General features: G+C 46.8%; 1 protein-coding gene across 2 annotated transcripts in view; it reads left to right on the top strand.

The window, feature by feature from the left end:
• N6AMT1 (N-6 adenine-specific DNA methyltransferase 1) overlaps positions 1–25,147 on the top strand; it is a 167,117-nt gene that overhangs the window by 71,462 nt on the left and 70,508 nt on the right. For both annotated transcript variants that reach the window (XM_030215902.1, XM_030215901.1), the window contains exon 4: positions 18,747–18,837. In XM_030215902.1, coding sequence (XP_030071762.1) covers positions 18,747–18,837 — 91 coding nt within the window. The remainder of the gene's footprint in view (positions 1–18,746; positions 18,838–25,147) is intronic.

The following is a 25,147-nucleotide window of genomic DNA, read 5'->3' as shown; positions in this document are numbered from 1 at the left end:
TTTGGATCCCTAGTGATCTGAAATGGTTATATACTATGAATGTTACCCCATTATTTGAGGGAGTAAACAAACATGTGGACAAAGGGGAGCCAGTTGATATTGTGTATCTGGATTTTCAAAAGGCATTTGACAAGGTACCTCATGAAAGGCTACAGAGGAAATTGGAGGGTCATGGGATAGGAGGAAATGTCCTATTGTGGATAGGAAACAGAGAGTGGGGTTAAATGGGCAGTATTCGCAATGGAGAAGGGTAGTTAGTGGGGTTCCTCAGGGTTCTGTGCTAGGACCGCTGCTTTTTAATATATTTATAAATGATTTAGAGATGGGAGTAACTAGCGAGGTAATTAAATTTGCTGATGGATTACAGAAGGACCTTACGAGACTGGGAGACTGGGCGGCTAAATGGCAGATGACGTTTAATGTGAGCAAGTGCAAGATGATGCATGTGGGAAAAAAAGAACCCGAATTATAGCTACGTCATGCAAGGTTCCACGTTAGGAGTTACGAACCAAGAAAGGGATCTGGGTGTCGTCGTCGATAATACGCTGAAACCTTCTGCTCAGTGTGCTGCTGCGGCTAGGAAAGCGAATAGAATGTTGGGTATTATTAGGAAAGGTATGGAAACCAGGTTTGAGGATGTTATAATGCCGTTGTATTGCTCCATGGTGCGACCGCACCTTGAGTATTGTGTTCAATTCTGGTCGCCGCATCTCAAGAAAGATATAGTAGAATTGGAAAAGGTGCAGCAAAGGGCGATGAAAATGATAGCGGGGATGGGACGACTTCCCTATGAAGAAAGACTAAGGAGGCTAGGGCTTTTCAGCTTGGAGAAGAGACGGCTGAGGGGAGACATGATAGAGGTATATAAAATATTGAGTGGAGTGGAACAGGTGGATGTGAAGCGTCTGTTCACGCGTTCCAAAAATACTAGGACTAGGGGGCATGCGATGAAACTACAGTGTAGTAAATTTAAAACAAATCAGAAAAAGTTTTCTTCACCCAACGCATAATTAAACTCTGGAATTCGTTGCCGGAGAACGTGGTGAAGGCGGTTAGCTTAGCAGAGTTTAAAAAGGAGTTAGACGGTTTCCTAAAGGACAAGTCCATAAACCACTACTAAATGGACTTGGGAAAAATCCACAATTCCAGGAATAACATGTATAGAATGTTTGTATGTTTGGGAAGCTCGCCAGGTGCCCTTGGCCTGGATTGGCTGCTGTCGTGAACAGGATGCTGGGCTTGATGCTTTGGTCTTTTCCTAGTGTGGCATCACTTATGTACTTATTATCGGTTATAAAATCCCTTTGTACTCGATAGAAGGATCTTCCATTATCTCTGTGGGGTAGAGTCCCAACTCCTCAAGATGGTACTTTTGCCCAAATGGCTATATCTTTGCAGCATTTGCCTCTTATACTTAAATCTCAAGATTTGGCCCTTTGGAACAAAATTCTTAGGACATTTCTATGGGGAACAAAAAAAAAAACATGGACCACCCTCCGCCCAAATCCAATAATCAAAACCAGGCCGTAAGGGCGTCCTCAGCGCGAGGACACCCATCTATGGTCGTCCCCACAGAGGGCGTGTTAGGGGCAGCGTTACGTGATGGGCACCCCCAGCGTATAACGGCTTGCGAAATGGTTTTGCATGGGTCAGAACATGGGCATCCTTAGTTAGACCTGAAATAAAAGGGACCACAGTAAGGGGGAAGTCGTCTTTAGACCCATTAGTGATTTTGTTCAGTTGGAGAGTGGCGAGAGCATTGTTGGGAGAGAAAGCTGAGAGTTTGTTGAGTACCTGTTACCTTTGTGTGCTGTAGTTGGAACGTTTTCACCCTCACCTGCATCATTTGTGTTTTACCTTTTCAGCTTTCGCTACCCCTTCTAGCCCCCAAACCCAGACACCACTACTCCTTCCTCTATCTCCCCCATCCCCTCTCCCTATCCCTCGCCATTTACTGTCCCCAAGTTCATATTTAATTCCCTTACCTGTTTGTAGTCTCTGTTTGTCTCTTTGTCCTGTGTACTCTTGCAGCATGTTTGTGAAGACTGCCGTTTGCTGCTTGGAGAGTGAGTGGCTAGAGGGTGTGGCAGGAGAGTTTGTAGTGGGTGTTTGTCGGTGGTGGGAGAGTGAGTGGCAGCTTCTGTTTGTTGCTCCTGTGTTTCACCAAGTTGGTAGGGAGAGGTGAGCACTGGTGGCACTGCATTGCACCAGTAGTGTGGGCAAATGGAGGCACTAAATGCAGAGGTGGCTTACATGTTGGAGGAAGAGGGGAGGCACCGCAGGAGGTACTCACGCCCCAGAGTTTTGAGGTCCCGTAGCAGTTTTCTAGACCTCACTGACCTGCAGTGTCTCACCAGGTACCGCTTTGATAGGGCTGCCATTCAGCACCTTTGTGACCAGCTCCAACTCCTCCTGCAGCCCAGAACCCGTAGGACCAACCCCATCCCTGTGAACCTAAAGATCACTGCTTCTCTATCTTTTCTGGCCACGGAGTTTCCAGTCTGTCCTATCTGTGAACGCGGGTCTCACCCAGGCTTCCATTTCTAACTGCCTCACCCAGTTCTTTAATGCCTTCCTTACTCACACCTCTGAGTACATCACCTTCCCCACCACCCCCCAGGCCCTGCAGAACAACATGGCTGACTTCTACGACGTAGCTTGCTTCCCCTTGGTCATAGGCACCATTGACTGCACACATATCGCACTCAGACCCCCCCAGGCATGAGAGGCAACTTATAGGAACAGGAAAGCATTCCACTCACTCAATATGCAAGTTGTGTGTGACGCCCAGGGGGAGATTCTAGACGTGTGTGCCCGATACCCAGGTTCCATCCATGAATCCTATATATTTCAGCACTCAGGAATCTTCCGCAGGTTTGAGCGAGGGGAGATCACCGGCGGATGGCTCCTAGGTAAGTGCAGCATGGATCTGCCTAAACTATACCTCCTCCAACAGGCAGCCCTCAGCACTGTCTCCCTCCAGCTCACTCCACAACCTACTATTCCCCCCCCCCCCCCCGACCTCCACATGGTACCCGCTCCAAACAATACACACTCATCTTTCTCATCCTTCTTCTCCCCAAAGGTGACAGACTACCCACAGCAGAGTTGGCTCATGACCCCCATAGTGCACCCACAAACAGGGTCAGAGGAGAACTACAACAGTAGACATCGGACCACCCGTGGTATCATCGAGCGCACTTTTGGACAACTTAAGAACAGGTTCCGATGTCTGGACCGTTCTGGAGGGGAGCTCCTGTACAGCCCCCAAAAGGTGGCAAAGATATTCTTGGCCTGCTGCATGCTACATAAATTGGCAATGCGCAGAGGACAGGCCCTCCCAGAAGAGCCACAGCCACCACAGCAGCAGGCCCCAGATGAACAGGATGAGGAGCCCCCTCCACCTCCCAGCCACAGAGCAGAGCAGAGTCGGTTGATATTGTGTATCTGGATTTTCAAAAGGCGTTTGACAAGGTACCTCATGAAAGGCTACAGAGGAAATTGGAGGGTCATGGGATAGGAGGAAATGTCCTATTGTGGATTAAAAACTGGTTGAAGGATAGGAAACAGAGAGTGGGGTTAAATGGGCAGTATTCACAATGGAGAAGGGTAGTTAGTGGGGTTCCTCAGGGGTCCGTGCTAGGACCGCTGCTTTTTAATATATTTATAAATGATTTAGAGATGGGAGTAACTAGCGAGGTAATTAAATTTGCTGATGACACAAAGTTATTCAAAGTCGTTAAATCGCGACAGGATTGTGAAAAATTACAAGAGGACCTTACGAGACTGGGAGACTGGGCTGCTAAATGGCAGATGATGTTTAATGTGAGCAAGTGCAAGGTGATGCATGTGGGAAAAAAGAACCCGAATTATAGCTACGTCATGCAAGGTTCCACGTTAGGAGTTACGGACCAAGAAAGGGATCTGGGTGTCGTCGTCGATAACACACTGAAACCTTCTGCTCAGTGTGCTGCTGCGGCTAAGAAAGCGAATAGAATGTTGGGTATTATCAGGAAAGGTATGGAAAACAGGTGTGAGGATGTTATAATGCCGTTGTATCGCTCCATGGTGCGACCGCACCTTGAGTATTGTGTTCAATTCTGGTCGCCGCATCTCAAGAAAGATATAGTAGAATTGGAAAAGGTGCAGCGAAGGGCGACTAAAATGATAGAGGGGATGGGACGACTTCCCTATGAAGAAAGACTAAGGAGGCTAGGGCTATACAGCTTGGAGAATAGACGGCTGAGGGGAGACATGATAGAGGTATATAAAATAATGAGTGGAGTGGAACAGGTGGATGTGAAGCGTCTGTTCACACTTTCCAAAAATACTAGGACTAGGGGGCATGCGATGAAACTACAGTGTAGTAAATTTAAAACAAATCGGAGAAAGTTTTTCTTCACCCAACGTGTAATTAAACTCTGGAATTCGTTGCCGGAGAAAGTGGTGAAGGCAGTTAGCTTAGCAGAGTTTAAAAAGGGGTTGGACGGTTTCCTAAAGGACAAGTCCATAAACCGCTACTAAACGGACTTGGAAAACTCCAAAATTCCAGGAATAACATGTATAGAATGTTTGTACGTTTGGGAAGCTTGCCAGGTGCCCTTGGCCTGGATTGGCCGCTGTCGTGGACAGGATGCTGGGCTCGATGGACCCTTGGTCTTTTCCCAGTATGGCATTACTTATGTAATGTACTTAGCTGGGGGTCATAGCCAGGCAAAAACTGATCGAGACAAGTTTTGTGTGAGAGTAAGTTGACATTTATTTCTGTCACTGTGTATTTACACACCAATACCAACACCACCCCCTCTCCCACCACCATCACCCGCTCTGTGCATTTTCCCCTCCCTCCAACCCTCACCCCCCAGCATGTCCCATCACTTTCCCCGTCCCCTCCCCTGGCCCTGTTCCCGTCCCCTCTTACCCCTCCTACCCCTCCCACCGTGTTCCTTTGCAGCTGGTGCTGCAGGGGAACTCTGTTGAGAGTCCTCTGATGAGCTCCCACTCTCCTCCTCTGTGTCCACAAGGCAGCCTGCTGCCTCGGCTGCCCTGTGGAAGTCCGGCCACCTTGCGCTCTGTGGCTTGCCCTGCAACCTGGGCACAGGATCCAGAAGGGGAGCTGGTGTGGTGGTTGCTGGACCAGTGGCTGGGGAGGCTGAGGATCTCAAGCTCCTCTTAGCAGGTGGTTGCTGTGCAGTGGTGGAAGTCGACGCCAGTTGTTGTTGCTGCATCAGGGTTGTATTAGGTGCTCTCAGGTCATGGCGTAGGCCCTCGATGCTGTGCTCCAGCCGTCAGAGCTGCTGTATCACTTCACGTTGGGCCTGTACCACTTTCCGTGGCACCTGGAGTGCTTCCCGTTGGGCCTGGAGCGCTTCCCGTTGCAGCTTCAATTTCTTGCGCCGGTAGTCTTCCATCTGCACATTCTGGCCCAGCAATCGTGTGGTGAGGCGCAGTAGCTGCCTCCTCTGGCTGGCTGGCCTCTGCTGAGAAGGTGCCCCCCCCCTTCTGCATCTTCAGCTTCTTCTTCAGTGCCACCATTGGCAAAGGCTGAGGGTGGTGGAGGGAAAGCCTCTGCTGCAGGTGGTGGAGGGAGAGCCGGCGCTGCTGCTGCTGGGTCCTGTGGTTCCACCCCATGGTCCTGTGTGGTTTCTTGTGCAGGCCCACTGGTTTGCTGCTCTGTGTGCTGGGCCTGGTGGCCACTAGGGCCAGCTTCTTCCTCTGACTGGCTGTCATCACCTGCATAGCAAAAGGGGAGGAAGTGTGTTGGTCAAAATAACCCACTTTTGTTTTTCAGCATTCATATACATAGCCCCACAGGCAAAGACCCAGCAAAGAGATGGTGAGGAATGGCATTGGCAGGCAAGCCACAGATGTCATTGTACATGGTACAGAGCTGGAGACAAGGAGCGCAGTGTACTACAGAGACTGATGTGCAAGAGAGCCACATAGGCAGGTAGGTAGACCTAGAACTGTGGAAGGAGTGCAGAGAACACAGTGGCTACAGCACAGAGGTGTGGGAAGGAGATATGCAGAGTTTGGTGATGGGGAAGGCCTCCAAAGCTGTGAAACAGTGGTAACCTACACACACATTGCTGGAAACCCTCCCCTACCTCCTACTCCCTGTGTCATGGTCTGTAATGAATAGTGATTTGCATTGCATGTGGTGTTCGTCCCCCCCTTTCCCTACTGAGGAGCACCACACTGTCCTCCACTTGTGTAAAACATAGTGTAGTACAGCACCACAGATACCCCAGCTTCCTAATGGTCAACCTACCTGAACCCTCAGGCTGTGCTGATGTGCTCGATGGGGGTCAAGTTAGTGGTGTCATCTGCTGATGGGGTTTGCACCAGCCTTCCTCCTGACATCACGCCCCAGCCGGCGCCACTTTCGTTTGCAGTCTTCCACATCCCTGCCACAGTGGAAGACCGGTTGAGCCGGTCCCTTACTGCCTCCCTTTCTCTCTGCTTCGTTGTAGCAGCCAGCCTCTGGCCCGTGGGAGCAAAGAGATGCATGTGCCTCCTCTGCATTTCCTGAACCAGCAGTTCAATTTCAGGGTCGCTGAAATTACCCTTGCGGGTGGGTGGTTGCTTTGGTGCCATTGTACCACAAGTTCAAGGTAAGCTGATATCTCTCAGCCACCTCTTCCCTTTCCGCTATGTAGGTGCTAAACAAACACTTCTTGCATCTTGCAGGACAGCTGGTCAAGTAATACACTGCACTCTGAGAGCCATGATTGTTTCTACCCAATTCATTGTACAGATGCCTTGTTCTCTGTTGGACACACTCAGTTGTGGCTGCCTGTGGGGTGGGGGAGGGGGAGAGGCCCTGAGAATGGATGTGTGCATCCCTCATGGTCAAGGGCTCCCTATTCTCTCTATGTTCTCTGCATTCAAATCTTACCTCTATTTTCAACAGGTTTGCCGGTGGTTGCTGTGCAGTGGTGGAAGGAGACGCCTCTTGTTGCTGCATCATTGCTGCACTGTGTGCTTTCAGGTCACTCCGTAGGCCCTCGATACTGTGGTCCAGCCGTTGGAGCTGCTGTAACGCTCCCCGGTAGGTTCTATCCTTCTTTATGTGGTGAACCCCAGTCCCCTTTTATGAAGTGCCCACCCATTCTGAAGGTTGTTGGGGGTGGGGAGGGGGGAAGCATGTATGCACTGAATGTCTTTTCCACATTATTCAACAAAGTCCTACAATCCTCCATAGTTATGGAACAACATTTCTAAATTCTATCCTGCAAACTATTTTCAAGGTGGCCACAGGTGCATACCTACCACGGCCTTGAGCCGTTAAGTAATGGTGAGGGAGAGTGATTCTGGTTACAGTTTTTATTCTGAATTACCTGCAGGTGGCTACAGCCTGGTGCCTGTATAATTCCCCTAGCATGTGCCCTTCTGTACCTGATGTATTATATTGCAATTGTGATGAAGTAAACATCCATCTAATGCTTTTACCCTTGTTTTCCCTTTTCTCCTCAGCACTATATACCATTGCTAATACCTTCAATGTAAAAAGATGACCCAGCTGTTTGTAGCTGCTTCCTGGCCCTCACCAATGAGGTTTGGTTGTGGGTAAGGGTGTCTGGTGATCAGAGAGCAAACATTGTCTATGCGCTACCTATGGTTATCTGCAAGTTTCTACTTGGCAGATCACTAGTGCTAGACAACATACCTATTATTTACACAACTCTGTGCTGTGGGGCTCTATGGTAAGGGGGGAGAGGCTGGATGGGCATTTGTGTTCCTCAACAAAAATGCCCACCCAGCCTCCCCCCCCCATTACTATACAGCCATGCAGTTTGGAAGGAACAGGTGGTCTTCTGTATGGCCACACATCACACATATGTACCAAAGTTTCTCTGTCACAGTTCACCTGTCATGCAACCCAGATTGCTGCCTCCTCTCAAATCAACCCCAGCATTTGATAATATGTAGTGCACAAAGTAGAGACACACACCCTGTTATATCAAAAATATGAAACTTATATTTAACAAAACCAAAAATAGAACTATGTACAATATATATTTTTTGGGAAACAGTGTTTCAAGGGAGGTGTTGTCCTCCTTCCTGCATGGCCCTCTGCAGCAGGCTAACGAGCAGCACCAGGAGCAGCCTCTGCGCCCTGAAGTGCTGCTCGTAGCCTGCCACATTGCCACCATCTCCAGCCTCATTGCTGACACCTCCTGCAGCAACTGGTTTTGGCTATTCACCAGTTGCTGCAGGAGGCACAGTGCTGGGGCTGGGGATGGGGTGGAGAGGGCGGGTGGTGTTGGGTCCTCATCCCCCTCAAGGGGAGGGATGTCATGCTAGGGGTCTGCCTCTTGGCTTGTTGCTGCCTCAGCTTCCTCCTCCTCCTGCTGCTGCTGACGCCCTGTGTATGTAAAAGGATTGTCCTTGAGATCATCACATTCAACATGGCTTGCATAGTGCAGGAACTGGCTGGCTGGCATAAGGCAGGAATGGGGAAAGGTGGGGTGAGTGGTGAGCCCTGGGCTAGACATATGGGGTGTGAGATGCATGAGATGACATGACAGGGACCTCTGGAAGCTGGTCTGAAAAAGGAATACACTATAAGATGTGTTGGCAGGGAACACTCATTCCTCAGCAGCATTTTGAGTTGTGACTATGGTAGGATGACCATTTTTTTTTGGGGGGGGGGGGAGGAGGAGGGGGAGTGGAAGCACTATTTCTTTACATTACTTTCAAATCATACTGTGACATCCACTAAGAGGAGGACATCAGGCATGAATACCATGAAACCATATCCACCCCAGAAAGGGGGATACAGAAGTGAGGCATGTCATCTCATTTATCTCAGAGGAGGTTACTTGGAAGTTACAGCCACACTCATGGGAGTGTAGCTGCAATCTCAGACCTTGATCTGGGACTGAGGTGTTGTGACTTACTAGTTGCCTATTAGCCACACAGAAACTGATATTGTACAGGACAGTGCCCTGTTTATAATACTTACGTTGAGCCCTGAGGCGCCGTCTCAGTGCCTTGATCATGTCAGGGCTCTCCCTCTTCATTCGGCGGAACCTCCGCTGGAGGGACTCGAGGTCCCTCAGAATGCCAAATCTTCTGCAAGATATAAGTTTGTACAGCAGGAGTCAGGGGATGGCCCTTCTTGTCTTCAGTACACAAATTCATTTGGAAATCAAATAGGAGAGACTCACAACACTGATTGGGGGGGGGGGGACACATTACATTGGTACAGATGATGTCATTGAGGTGGACATGAGGACAGAGAGTACCGTTTGTGTGCAGTATTGTAGGGATGTGGGAATATTTTTCCTTTCTAGTACATAGATTCTATTAATGAATGTGCATGTGCACATATCACTGATTGCCCTTGAATGCAGACTACAGTTTGTGCTTACACTGCTGAGGGAGCTCTTATATGTGTGGCTACAGGAGGGGGAGCCCTGATTGCCCAGGAGTGGGGGGGGGGGGGGAGCAAACACTTACCTCTCCAACCTGTCCTTTATCTCACACCAGGCTTGGATGGAGACAGTCCTGGGGGGCAGGTGGTGGTGGTGGCAAAAAAGAATATGCCTGTGCTTCAAGCACGGGTGCACTAGGCACAAAGTTTCTTGCTCACTAAAGTTTGGCTCCCGTCTGAGAGCTATGTTTCTCAGTGAATAACCGTTGGAAAACGTGCATCGTCTTATATGGACGCCCATGCGTGATAGACGTCCTTACGTTCACAGTTCCATATATGGACGACCATCCCATATATGGACTGGTCAGCACGTGGACATCTTGGCCCCATATGATGGGTCACCACGTGGATGACCATCACGCATGGACGTCCATGATGTGCATGGACCATCGTCATGCGTGCGGGGCCTTATTTGTATGAGTACGTGTTCACTCGTGCGGAGTCTTTCTTATCTGAATCATTATCAAGTGTGCGAACCTCTTCATGTATATACAATAAAATATGTATGTTCCTTATATTTCCCATAGCTGCCGAAGGACGATCCTCTTACAGGCCCGCTGTCCTTCGGCAGTTCTCTGAGACACACGTCCTTGTTCCTGTATTTTACATTTATGAATGTTCTTTATATTTTCCGTATCTGGATGTCTGCAACTACATGCACTGTACTTACGGAACAACCAAGTACATCAAAGAAGTCCAAAGTATAGTAATAAGGACGTCTTTCTCGTAGAACCGCCGAGGGACGTCCCTGTTACAGGACCGCCGTCTTTAGGTCGGCCTAGTAAGATGGACATCCTTCGGCAGTTCTGTGAGAAACGCGTCCTTGTTACTGTACTAAGGATGTCTTTGCAGTATTTTTCCTATACTTTGGGCGTCCCTGATTTGGGCATTTTCAACTGCGATAATGGAATGTCTAAGGACATCCATACTATTTTTCCATTATATATACCTGATTTTGGCCGACTTTGTGAGGGCGTCCTCATTCATACTTGGACGACCTTTCGAAAATGCCCCTCCACGTAGCATCAAAATGAAGAAATTTGAGATGCCAGAATACTATCAAGGCATTCTTTGGGCACTTAAACACACTTTCTGTTATGAACCACACAAAATTTGAAAGTTGTGGTGTTGGCTGATAATTCATATGTGATAGATTTTTTTTTTAATTGAACAAGGTCTTTTTTATTGATGAAAAATAGAGCAATACAAAAATAAGCAAAAATTGTACACAATAATATGAAACTGTGAATCAACAATAACAGCTATAAGATTAACACCCAAGAGAACAGCAAGGCAAATAGTACACTCTGCCAAGTCAAATCACAAAAATCACAATCTCATCTTTTCAAGGTTTTCAAACAGGTAACAAACTCCCCTTCCCCCAACTTCTCTTCCCCCTTCTCAAATAGCAAGCAAAATATGCACAGAAATGGAATGATGCAAACAATAGAGTATTGACAATACCAACATATCAAGAGCCCAAGGAAGCAACTTTTCCCACCTACCAAGAGCTTTCAAACGCATAGCTCCTAATTTACCCATTACAAAAATATAACAAAGTTGAAATGTCTAGGCCTGCAGTGAAGGAGACTCGGGTTTCTTCCAGAACTGGGCTAAGGTCAGCTAAATGGAAATAAAACATTGTTGGCCTTGAAAGTCCTTTGCAATAGGAAATCTCGGGACTGGTTTGCTCAAGAAGAAAATAGGGTCCCAAGGAACATGATATCCCAAAAGCAACAAAATAAGGGCTTGAACCACCTACTGAAAGGCCCAAGGTTTCAAGCATCACCACCAAATATGTGCCCATTCTCACAGCAATTCCAAGAAAAGGGCAAAGCTGTAGAAAAATGGTGCTGCAAGCGCACAGGGGTGAGATACCAGTGCTACAGCACTTTGATAGAGTTTTCCTGTAAGTTTAAGGCCTTAGTTGTTAAATAGACAGCAAGTCCCATTTTGTCCCAATCATCTTCAGAGTAGGTCACTCTCAGTTCCAATTCCCATCTACATCAGTGAGCCACAGGGACCGGACTCTACTGGCACAAATAGCGATACAAAGCAGAAACAAGGCCCTTAGTAAACAAGTAATCCTCACACAAATCTTGCAAATAAGTAGGATCTTATAGTACAAGAGCTTTAAGATGCTTAGCAAAAAGAAAATGCAACAATTGCAGGTAAGCATAGTGATGAGTTAGCAGCAAACAGTTTTAAATCATGAAGTTCATCGTCATCTAAAAGCTGCCCCGGGCATTCCAAACCTTGTCTCCTCTATAAACGGAGGAGTGGCTTAGTGGTTAGAGACCGGTCTTGACATCCAGAACTAGCTGCTTCAAATCCCGCAGCTGCTGTCTAGCTGTCTGCTACTCTGCAAGCAAAGCCAATGACGGAGTAGATTTATGCTGCTTTTCAAGCATTGCAAAAATTCACACCACTGTGATATTTGGGCAAGCTTTTGTTTCTTTTTCTGAGCTACCAAGCAGATAAAAAATCCCTGGGTGGTAGCCTTTAAAGCATCCCAACCTACTCCCAATGAGGACCCAGAATGCAAATTAAATATCTAAATACAAAGAAAGCACCTACAGCATTCAAGAATATGATGCTCTTGTAGGAGATTAACATTCAAGTACCAGTCCCTATCACTAGTATCAACAACTCCTTGTGGAAGAACAACAACACAAGGTGCATGGTTCGAGAATATTATGTTACCAGTATCTGCCGGGCAGTGCAAAGAACACAAAAGATCCATCTAAAAAACTATAATTAATACGGGAATACATCTTATGGGGAGGAGAGTTAAAAAGTATAATTGCTCCTGCCAGGGTGCACCTCCCGTCAAGCATCATAGACCCCCAGCTCCTTCAAAATGTTTCCTAAAGATTAAGAATTATGTACCATACCCCCTGTACCCCCTGTGGTGTCCAAAGTGAGATTAAGCAGAGTATTAAAATCACCCTCCAAGGATTAATTTATCCACCTGGAAAAGTTTCAGTCGAGGCACTAAAGCCTTAAAAAAGGTGTTGATCAACATTTGGGGCATAAACGTTGCCAAAGTAAAATCCACCATGCCCACCTGCAAATGTACAAACAAAAAACAGCCACCTAAATCAGTCTTGACTTTGAGTATCTAAGCCTGTACATCCCTGTGCACTAAAATAGCTACTCCACACGTCCTAGTGTCAGTATATTCAGAGCAAACAAAACAGTTGGATATTGACTACTTTCATGCTCTGGTTTAAAATGAGTCTCCTGCGCAAAAAACAAAGGAGGATGTCAAACAGTACAGCTTCACATACAGCCACTGTCACTTGACTGGAGAATTCAGGCCCTTCACATTGAGTTAAAATAGACGCTTACACTTAAAATAAGAGAAAAAACAGAGGCAGAATGCCCACTCTAGAAAAAAGTACAACAGTATATTCCTTCCATCTGAGCATCCTACTCATTTAAAAACAATCCAAGATCCCCCTTTCCCTACCCATACAGCAACAAACCCAGCACCCTCCCCACCCCGCAAAAGAGAACCAGCCAAATCCCTCACTAAAGTATGAATCACCCAATCAGAGCCCTCCCAGGAACCCCCTCCCCCCTTAAAAACCTACCAATCATACTAATAATGCCTCAAATACTCATACCCCCCATACACTCTACTCAAAGATCAGCTAAGAATAAATACCAACAGTTATATACACACAAGAAAAAAGCATTAAAAAAACCTCCTTCAAAAATTGCATTGGTTGCAAAAACAAACTAGTCAAACACAAAGAAGTGGCAATACCAGGAATACACTGGGCAGTTCAAGGTCCCGAAGACTGCTTGCGACCTCTGTATTCTTATCAGATACACGTCACTGAAACACCTTCAAACAGGAAGCCTGCAGAGGAGGAGCCAGTGGACATGGATGTAGGTACCGGAGCAATGCCTGCTTCATGAAGAATTTTCTGGGCTTTCTTCAAAGACTGAACATGATGCAGCTTTCCAGCAGCACCAAAACACAACCTGAATGAAAATACCTACCGGTATTTGATCATTTCCTTATTCAAACAATCACAAATAAGCTTCATCTCATGCCTCTTGGCTAGAGCGTAGGAAGAGAGATCCTGATACACCTGTATAGGAGCATCTTTAAATTTCAGTTTAGTCACTTGTTACACTGTCTGCAAAATCTGCTCCTTGATAGAGTACTTAGCAAACTGCACAATGATATTACAAGGGCATTTCTGCGCCATATATCCAAGGTCTCGATGTGCTCTCTCTATTTCAACAGAGCTCTGTGCGCACTTCGGTATCCAACAACAACTGTCTGAATAGTTCCTGGACAATCACCAAAACATTTTTAGTCCCATCCGACTCCGGGACACCCCAGAACCGGAGATTCTTTCTCTGTCCCTGATTCTCCAAATCATCATTCTTAAATTGAATCTTCTCTGTATGGATCAGGAACACAGCCATTTGAGCATGTGGTTCAGTGAGAGCCTCATCCATTTTACTTTCAACATGCTCTAATTATGCTTCCCGTTTCCTCATGTCAGTATGAATAATGTCAATCTTGTCCAAAATCATGACCCGCATGACCTTTGTCAAGATTCAGGGATGGTGAGCCCTTGAACTGCAACCAGGGCTGCAGCAGAGAAGTTCTCTGGGATTGCACAAGCACAAAGCAGAGGCGAGCCAGACGCTGAATCCAGACAAGACAGACCAAGAAGTGGATCCAGAACAACCCAAGACAAGGCACAAGGCAAATAAGTAGTGCACACTCAAGCCAAGGTAGAAACAGACTCTGGCTGTAGCAGGAACCAGGAACGGAAGGAAGGACACTCATACGGGCCGCAAGGCCAAACTGGAACCCATACATAACAGTGTCCAAGCATAAGGGGGCCGCAAGGCCGAACTGGAACCCAGACAAACAGAAAGAAAGGAGAAAGAAACAGAATGAAATCCTCTAAGCAAATACTAACCAAGCAGTGCACACACGCTGCACAAAACATAGCCACAAACAAGAGGTAAAAAGAACCTGCACACAGGCTCGAACAAACTGAAGGGAAAAGACAACCCCACACAAAGGATAAGCCACTCAGACTCAAACAGAAACCTCACAGAGAAGACTCAAACAGAAAGCACACAAAGAGGTAGCTCAGGACTGTGCTAGAAGCCATAGCTAAACGAAAGGGTAAGCCACTCAGACTACAACAGAAACCTCAACAGAGAGGACTCAAACAGAAATCACACAGAGAGGTAGCTCAGGGCTATGCCAGTAGCCACATCTAAACGAAAAGCTGCCCACCCGTGCCACACAGAGAGGCAGCTCAGGGCTGTGCTAGTAGCCACAGCTAAAAGGGAGAACTACCCACTCAAATAGAACCAAACAGAGAGGAAGCTCAGGGCTGTGCTAGTAGCCACAGTTAAACAGAAGAGCAGCCCACTCATGCCACACAGAGAGGCCACTCAAAAGGTAAAGGGAAGCCACACAGAGAAGCAACTCAAGGCAGGGCCATACAGCCATTCTAAGGTAAAGGGAAGCCACACAAAATCAAGGCCGGGCCACATGGCCACTCAAAGGATAAAGGGGAGCTACACAAAGAAGCAAGGCTGTGCCACACAGCCACTCAAAGGGTAAAGGGAAGCCGCACAGAGAAACAACTCAAGGCAGTGCCACATGGTCATTCTAAGGTAAAGAGAAGTCATGCAAAGAAACAAGTCAAGGCTGGGCCACACGGCCACTCAAAGGGTAAAGGGGGGCCACACAGAGAAGCAACTCAAGGCTGGGCCACACGGCCAATCTAAGGTAGCAACTCAAGGCTGGGCCAAACGGCCATTCTAAGGTAAAGGGCAGCCACACAAAGAAACAGACCAAGGCTGGGCCATGTGGAGGAGCATAATCGAATGGGACGCCCAAGTTTTCCTGGGGCTGTCCTCGCAGGACGTCCCTGCGAAGGGGCGGGGAAACCCGTATTATCGAAACAAGATGGGCGTCCATCTTTCGTTTTGATAATACGGTCGGGGACGCCCAAATCTCCACATTTAGGTCGACCTTAGAGATGGTCGTCCCCAATTTTCGGCGATAATGGAAACCAAAGACGCCCATCTCAGAAACGACCAAATCCAAGCCATTTGATCATGGGAGGAGCCAGCATTCGTAGTGCACTGGCCCCCCTCATATGCCAGGACACCAACCGGGCACCCTAGGGGGCACTGCAGTGGACTTCACAAATTGCTCCTATGTGCATAGCTCCCTTACCGTGGGAGCTGAAACCCCCAACCCCCACCAAACCCACTCCCCACAACTGTACACCACATTTACCACCACAAGTGTAACAGGTGGGGGGGATGGTCCTGGGTCCGCCTGCCTGAAGTGCACTGCACCCACTAAAACTGCTCCAGGGACCTGCTTACTTCTGTCATGGAGCTGGGTATAACATTTGAAGCTGGCATAGAGGCTGGGAAAACATTTTTTAAAGTCTTTTTTAGGGTGGGAGGGGGTTAGTGACCGCTGGGGGAGTAAGGGGAGGTCATCCCCGATTCCCTCCGGTGGTCATCTGGTCAGTTTGGGCACCTTTTTGAGGCTTGGTTGCAAGAAAAAATGGACCAAATAAAGTTGGCCAAGTGCTCGTCAGGGACACCCTTCATTTTTCCATTATCGGTTGAGGATGCCCATGTGTTAAGTACGCCCCAGTCCAACCTTTGTTACGCTGCCGACACCCCCCCCCCCCCCCCCCATGAACATTGGTCGTCCCCATGACGGAAAGCAATTGAGGGCGCCCAAAATTGGCTTTTGATTATGCCGATTTGGGCGCCCCTGAGAGAAAGACGCCCATCTCCCGATTTGTGTCGGAAGATGGGCGCCCTTCTCTTTCGAAAATAAGCCTGATGGCCACTCAAAGGATAAAGAGGAGCCACACAAAGAAGAAAGGTTGTGCCACAGATCCACTCAAAGGGTAAAGGGAAGCCACACAGAGAAACAACTCAAGGCTGTTCCACATGGCACTCAGACATTTAGCAAAGGGTAAAGGGAAACTACTTATAGAAGCACTCAAGGCTGTGCCACACAGCACTCGGACAGCTAGCAAAGGGTAAAGGGAAATCACTCAAGGCTGTGCTACACGACACTCAAAGGGTAAAGGGGAGCCACACAACCACTCAAATTCAAACATCAGATACAGTAAGCACAGGGTAAAGGGAACCCACACAAAGAAGCAAGGCTGTGCCACACAGCCACTCAGATTCCAAACACAGAAAAGTAATTCACACAGGTTCAAACAAGAACCACACCCATAAACATTACAGGGCTGTGCCTGGAAGCCCAGCTAACAGAAAAGTAATTCACTCAGATTCAAACAAGAACACACCCACACAGGAACAGCTCAAGGCTGTGCCCAGAGATACAGCTAACAAGAACACCAGTACACTCAGATTCAAACAATAACATTACAGCAAGAAAAAGGTAAAGAGACCTGTTGCAAAAACAAGGCATTAAAGTTCCAAGGTCCTCTATAAAGGAGTTGGCTGATGAGGTCAAAACTAGGAATGAGGCTTGGCTGCAGGAACACCAACAGCAGAAGCCACCATGCAGGTAAAAGGCAGTTTGGAGACGTCACAGAGCCAGATTACTGAGAAAAAATAAATCTGCACGTGTGGGGCCACAGATTACCCTTGCAGTGTTTCAATTCCCAAGCCAAGCCACAGACAGCTCCTGCATCCTCCTCCTCTCCCAAGGATGTCTCAACCTTGGAGTCACACAGGACACCACGCGTTGGAGAATTAGTATGCTGCATGAGCGGGAAGCAGAGCGGCTAAAATTACCTGATTCAGAAGCTTTATACTTTGAAGTCATAAGCAATATTTAACATGCACGGGGGAAGGTTATGAATTGGAAGTCTCGATGACAGCTGATATAGCAGAAATGTAGGTGAGGAGTGTGGAGCTCTCAGATTAAGTGGCCATCCAGGTCGATGATGTCACTTCCAAATACATATGTTACAGATTTAAGGTTAAACTGGAAAATGCTGTTTTTGTTTAGAGGTAAAGCTGGTCCCCTGTATGCAAGTACCAAGTTGTGAACAACTTATGAGAGCAGATTATTAGTGATGTGGTTTTCCATTGCTTCTCCCAGTCATCTTTACACCTCCCGCCTAGGTTGGGTACCCATTTACCAACCAAAAGTGGATAGATGACTGAGTTGGCCAGAGGCCAGCTACCTGACGGACACAGGAGGCATTGATCTATATACTAAATTATATGGGGTATGCCCAAAGGATTTGGGTCTATGCCACTCTCTATTTTGCCTAGTAAGTCCCTGCAGTTGTCAAGCCCCTCACCTTGCTGGTAATGGCGCTCCCTCAGTCGGTGTAGGGCCGGGGTTCCCTTCAACAGCATCTCTGCCCTGCCTCCTTGCTCCATGGGGATTGGCTCCCTGTGACTGGTGTACTGATTGTCCATCTCTCAGGCCTTACCTATGGGCTGTCCCTTGCTTCCTCTGCTCTTTCCCTATTGGATGCCTGGCTGCTTCCCTTACTCTTCTTCTCAGCTGTTTCCAGTGAAAGCCTGATGCCAGCACTATTTCTGTGGAACCCTTCCCAGCCTCAATGCTTTGGTAGGTGTTTACTTTGCTCTGTTGTTTGCTTCTTCTCTACTTTGTCCCTCGTTGCTGACTTTGCCTGTACTTGTATTACTCTCTCTTGCCTGCTGCCTGCCTATTGACTTTGCCTGCACCTGGATTACTCTCTAGCCTGCTGCCTGCCTATTGACATTGCCTGTACCTGGATTACCATCTTGCCTGCTGTCTGCCTATTGACTTTGCCTGTACCTGGATTACTCTCCTGCCTGCCTATTGACATTGCGTGTACCTGGATCACTCTCTTGCCTGCTGCCTGCCTGGCTGATACGTTCATCACCCTGCTTCCAGCCCCGTCTCGTAAGTCCTGCAGGCCACCCGCACCTAGGGGCTCAACCTCTGGGGAATGACGGGCAGCGCAGGTGAAACCCGGGGTTGTATGGCCGCCAAGCAGAACCTGGTCCGAGTACCGGGCTCAGCAGCGCTGTACTTGGTACAAGAACTCACAAGTCTGACAGCAGTTCAGGGGGGCCCAAGGAAAAAGGCCACTTGCAGCTATTTCTAGACTTTCTGAGGTGGAAACTCCCACTCTGGCTTTCCTTTTCCAAATTGTTATTTGAGGACCTTTAATTTGAATGTATGCCACTGCCGTATATATATTCAGTGCTCAGCCATTCAGTCACCCTGCTTAATGTTTCTGATATCAGTACTCTGTTAAGCATGTTTTATGTGTTTCATCAAGTATTTTTTGTTTGGTTACAGATGTACAGACATCAACCCCTCAGCAGCTTTCTGTACACAGCAGACAGCACTACGGAACAAAGTACATATTCAGCCAGTAATTACTGACCTGGTGAGACATGTCCCAGAAACCTATTATAGCATCCCTACTATCAAGATTGCTCAAATTCTTTGTTGGCTTGATTCTGTTTTCTTTTTTGGATCTCATTAGTGGGTTTCTTTTCTACTTTTTTTGTTTTAATATTACATTTCATCACTGTTTTTGAAAAAAAATACATTTTTTTAAAAGAGAACTGTTTCTGAAAATCATAGATGATTAGTAAATACACTTTGTTAAACATTTTTACTGATAAGTCATTAATTATGCACTTTGAACTATGAGGAACAGCTATTGTAATGAGGTTCAAAGTGCTAGTCAAGCTTTGGCCAATAGAGGAGGAGGCCACAGTCTGATGCACAGCGGCTCTTCTCCTCATGACAGCATTTTCATCTCTCTGGATCGCATACATCCTCTCCCCATTTACCCCCAACACGTCTATATGAATCTCTTTCACACCTTCCTCCTCCCAGTTACTGTCGCTGGCACACTCTCACCTGTATCGCAGTATTGGCTGTGATATGTTTAAAGCAAAGTATATCAAGTAAAAATTTGTCCGAGGTGCATAGGCTTCACAAGGGTGTGTAGAACCAAAGGGAGGTTGCCAGCATTAGTGGAGCATCATCGTTCAATGCTTTATGTATTAAGAGGGGCGTAGCTACGGGGGGCTCGGGGGCCCAGGCCCCCTGATCTTGGCTCAAGCACCCCCCCCCCCAGTCAGGTGCACAGGCTTTCTATGCAGGGCCAGTTTTAGAAATGGCAAGTTTTTCCCCACGTCTGCCCTCTATATGTTTTCCCCTCTTCCGCTTCCTTCCCTACCCCCCCCCCCCCAGTCTTGCATCACTGCCTCACCCTCTTCCTTCCTCTCCCACCCCCACAGTCTTCCCTACCTCTCTTTTTTCTTTTTAAATCATTTTTTATTGAGTTACAAACAGAGCAGGCTGCTTCCAGCTGGCGTCGGAGCTTTCTCTTTGCAAGGTCTCACCTACACGGAAATAGGAAGTTGCATCAAAATAGGCAGGACCTTGCAGAGAGAAAGCTCCAATGCCAGCTGAAAGCATCCTGCTCTAATTGCTGCAGCTGTCGCTGCTGGTACTAGAAAAGAAGTAGGGAAGACTGTGGGGAGGGGAAAGGAAGGGAAAGCATAAGAGAGAAATGCAGGACCCACAGGGGAGTAGGAGAAATGCCAGACCATGGGGGGAAGGAAGAGGGGAGAGAGGGAATGATATTGGCCTGGGAGGGGAGTCAATGCTGGAAAATAGAGTGATGGGGGCCAAGTGGGGGAGGGCAATATTGGAAAAGAGGGAGATGGGGGCCAAGAGGGGAGGGCAATGCTGGAAAAGAAGGAGATGGGGCCAAAGGGGGAGGGCAATACTGGAAAGATAGGGGCCAAGGGGGGAGGGCAATGCTGGAAAAGAGGGAGATGGGGTTCCTGAGAGAACAGATGCTAAACATGGGGGAGGATAAAGATAGGGACACAGATGAGATGCTGGACCGTACAACTGGGGATGCAGATAGATGGTAAACTTGGTGAGAAAAGAAATGTCAAATTGACAGGAGACCCTGCAAGGACAGGAAAAAAAACTGAGAAAAGCAGAAAACAGACTGTAATCCGTTGGGTTGGTCGTGAGCCCTTGAGCCCTGGCCGAGGCCAGCAGAGCGCCGACCCAGGCCAAGGGGAGACCGACTCACCACTGCACACCCCAGCTACGTAATACCCCTAACCTACCCTCCCCCGCAGCACCTCAGGAAGAAAGGGAAATAGGCATACAGGCGGGCCTCGCGGCCAAACTGGAAGCCAGGCGCTCAGAGCCACTCCTGTGGGCCTCACGGCCGAACTGGAACCCAGACACACACAGGGAGGGGTGAAAGAGACCCAGGAGTCCCCCCGGGACCCCAAGGTGCCAGGCACGCGCTGAACACCAGCCGCAAGGCAAAGGGAGGAACAAAGGAACCAGAGCAGGGCCACACCCTCCCAGGGGACCAGCGCAGGACAGGGGAACTAAATACAGGAAGCCCCTACAAGCCAGAGACAGGAACAGCAAACAAAAGAAAAACCCTGGCCCCAGCCAAAAGCCAGGGAAAAGACACAACAGAAGAGAAAAGAAATCTCTGACAGAACACCCAGAAGACAGATGCAGAGCCACAGCACACAAAGGGTTAAACTTACTGAGCTAGCAGGCAGGCACACCAGGAAGATCCTAAAATAAACAAACAGAAAGAAAGAAAGCTCGGAGCGCAGCCCCCCCCCCCCTGCTGAACAAACACACAGCCCGACTTCCCACTGAGAACTGCACACAGAGAGGGAGAGCCCAGCTGGAGGCAGTGAGCTGATTACCAACCAGCTAACACAAACAGGGGCAGGGAAAAGGAATCCCTAAACAGAAACATAGATCAAAGCCAGACCTGCACGGCTTTCTAGGAAAGCCACAACCTGCGCGGCTTTCTAGTTACAAGGAAATGTAACGTCAAAGCAGGAAGGGCAGGAGGAAGCAGGCTAAAGTACACCCCCTGACGTCAGTCAGACCCTGCCAGCCAATCAGGAGTGAAGTCCACCCCCCTTCCCCTGCCAAACTGGCAGAATCATAACACAGACACTTTAACCAAAGTGAATAGGAAAATTAAAATGCTCAGACAAGAAAGGTATAAAAAGTATTTTATTTTGAATGTATTAATTGGAATATGTCGGTTTTGGGAAATGTGCCTCTCTGCATTTTAGTTTTTGTTTCTCTGTTTGCTGTATGCAAGGTCTGACTTCTTGAGGGTTCATTTCAGTCTTTTCAGCTCTGTATTACTAATTTGTGGTCCTTTGTTTCCTATTTGTTGAGGGCCTGTTTGTGTTTTGTGCATTTGACCTAGGTGTGGTTTCTGTGTAGAGATCTGTAGCAGTCCTATCTGTTCTTTTTTCTCACTAGGTAGTATGCGGTGTGGGAGTGCTGGAGAGGGGATGAGAGGGAAATGGGAAAAACCAGTAGGTAGATGAGACGTGAAAGGAGGAGACTAATGACTAGAGGGTGAGAGAAGGGGAGAATGAGGGTAAAATTAAATAGGCAGATAAAAAACAAGAGAAAAGTGAGGGGGGGGGGGGGGAATTAGAGCCAGACAGCTATAGAGAAGACAAAAGAGAGAAGAAATGGAAAGGCAAACCTGAAAAAGAATTTAGGAGAAGACTGATATAAGGAAAGTGGAAAAGAGACTGAGACCAGCCCAATTAGAAAAATAGTATTGCCCAGACAACAAAGAGGGAGAAGAAGGGGATATAGTAGACATGGGGGAGAGTAAGGTGACAGAATGGAGATGCTGAATTGGAATGGGGGTGGGAGGAAGAGAAGGGATGTACTAGAATGGATGGATGAAGATGCTGGCTTGGAGGAGGGGGAAAGAGATGATGTTAGATCAGGAAGGGAGGAAAAAGGGATACTGGAGGATGCTGGCCATGGGGTGAGTAGAAAAACTGGAGATGCTGGAAATGAGGGGTGGGGAGTAAGAAAATGATGGGAGTGCTAGACATTGGACGGGGATGGGGACAGAGAGGAGATATGCTTGCCATGGGAGGAATAGGGATATAGGGGAGATGCTGACATGGAAGGGGAGAGGGGCATGGAGGAATGCTGGATAAGAGGGGGAGCAGGGTGATGGGGAGAGATGTTGGATTGAGATAAGGATGGAGGATATTCTGGACAGAAGGGGCGAGAGAAAGAGAGAAGATACTGGTCAGAGGAGTGAAAATAGAGAGAGGATGCTGTATTTGAAGGGAGGAAATAGAAGGTGTTGGAAGAGGGGAGAGTTATAAAAAAACAGGAATAACAGGATGAAGAATGGGATGATTGGGGTGAGGGAGATGAAAAGCTGTAGGTAGATGTGGCTTTAAAAAGACGAAGATTGAATTCTAAGAACAAATGAAGTCTGAGTAGATTGAGAGGTGGAAAAATAAATGAAGGAAAGCTGAAGGGAAAAGATCAAAGTCAGAAGTGGATATAGGAGAAGAAATGAAGAGGAAGGAGAGAAGAAATAGGAAATGGACTGGAGATCTTGTAAAGAAAATTAAGAAAAGCTAGAGGAAAGCAAAAACTGGAGACTGGGACAAACATGATTGGAAAAAAAAAAACAACAACCAGACAACAAAGGTAGAAAGAATAATTTTATTCTTAATTTAGTGAATGGGAATTACAGTAAATGTAGTTTACACTGCTTTCTTTGTAGTTTGAAGAGTGCAGGGTGCTGTTTCTATTTCTCTTTCTCTAGTGTTTTACTGCCTGCAGAGTGTGGCTTCTTGGGCTTCAAGTTTAATTTTTGTCTATGTATCCATATTTTAAGTTCGTGGTCACTTATTTTGTACCTGCAAGGGTATATTTGTGTTCAGTGCTTGTGACTGAGGCCTGGTAGTCTGGTCCTTGTTGTGTTACATCTGTAGCTTAGTGAGATTATGGTAAAGTAGATTAGCTCTACAGGTCCTGAGTGATTTCTGTAGGCTTTGTATTATAGATACAGTACTTCATAATATGCTTGGGACTGGAAAGGATCTATGTTTTTATTGAGATTGTACCAAAATCAACTTTTTTTTGAATTGCAAGTTCCTGAGGAAATGCCCTTTTTCTGCTTTGCATCCATTTTTAGAGGAGGAGCTATGGGGATTTCTGTGGATACAAAATATATGTTTAAATTAACAGCTTGATAGTCCAGTGTGCAGTGTTAGGGGTTGGTATTTTTTTTTATATTAGATTTCTTAGGCTACGTATTTAAACTGCTACTTCAAAAGTATGTAACTGTTTTATTAATACAGCTTATTAAGGTGTTTATATTTATTATAAAGCAAAGTTGAAGGATATGTACCATTGTTGTAATTATTTTGCAGGATACTTTGTTGTGTATTGAGATGTTAACCAGACTCAACTCTACTTTAATGGCAAAGTTTAAGTTATGGGGTAATGCAAATTTATTTTAAAATGTCAGTTTTTCCAAAAGGTTCCTTTTACAAAGCTGCAGTAGTGATTCCCATGCAGCAAATGCGACAAAGCTCATAGGAATTGAATAGGCTTCGTCACATTTGCCATGCCAGGAATCACTATCTTGGCTTTATAAAAGGAGCCTAAAGTTTCCATAAGAATGTATGGGGTTTAGGTTTGGTGCAGGATAGACTGTTTACTAGAAATCTGTCATCAAATGCCTTCTCAGGCATTATTTCGGAGTATACCAAGCACTACTCACACTTATATGCCTATTGTTCCCTCATGTTAAGTCTGGGCCTCCTCAAAATGTCAAGTCTGGCTATGCCACTGAATAAGCTTAAGATCTTAAATTTAATCTGCTACTCAATTGGCAACCAGTGGAGATTCTTCAATATAGGCTTGATATGGTCATATCTAGACATACCAGATAACAATCGAGCAGTAGCATTCTATGCAATCTAAATTGCCTGCACCACATAATTAGGAAGGCCTAAATAAAGAGAGTTACAATAGTCCAAAACAGCTGAAATCATTGCTTGTAATACTGTATGAAAATTAGCAACAGATACTAGGTCTTCTAATCTCCTGAGTATTTTAAGGCGGAAAAAAGTTTTATTGATTACACTCTTTACTAGGGCTTTCAAAGATAAACACGAATCAACAATCGCACCCAAATATTTATATTCTGTAAGAATTGGGATGGAAATATCATCACATTTAATTGTTGGTGGTACACCTATAGGAGAATTATTACTTGACAAGAGCAACACTTGTGTTTTAACAATATTCAGTTTAAAGTGATTTGCTTTCGTCCAACTATTAACCACTTGTAAACAAATTGAAAGAAAAGTCAGGGATTCATCAATAGATTTCTGAATGGGGAAATAAAAAGTACTGCAGACAAAGCAGATCCTTGAGGAACACCTGCTAAAAGTGGTTTCCATTCAGAGCAGTTGAGAACATTTTGCATACAAAATGAGCGATTGGATAGAAAAGATTTAAACCAATCCCAGACTTTCTCATTAATCCCTAGAGATTTCAAGTGCTGTAAGAGAACCCCATGAGCTAAAGTGTCAAAGTGTCAGGCTTTCCAGGGAAAACAGGATTTGTGAGCCCTTGGATCACTGCCGAGGAGTGGCAGTGGCAGGCAAAACCACCTCAACCAGCACTGGGCTAGCACACAAACAAGGCAGGGACTGCAGATGTAAAAAGTAGCAGGCAGGAACACACTGGACTAACACACTCGGACTGGAACAGACTTCACCTATACTTGACTGCTGTTCCCTAGGGGTTGAGCCCCTAGGTGCGGGCAGCCGGCAGGACTTACGGGATCCAGGAACACACACAGGGAATAGGACTCAAAAGCAAGCTTGACT

Source organism: Microcaecilia unicolor, chromosome 10 (genome assembly GCF_901765095.1).
Source record: "Microcaecilia unicolor chromosome 10, aMicUni1.1, whole genome shotgun sequence".
Classification (NCBI taxonomy): domain Eukaryota; kingdom Metazoa; phylum Chordata; class Amphibia; order Gymnophiona; family Siphonopidae; genus Microcaecilia; species Microcaecilia unicolor.
This window is presented reverse-complemented; position numbering and strand designations above follow the sequence as displayed.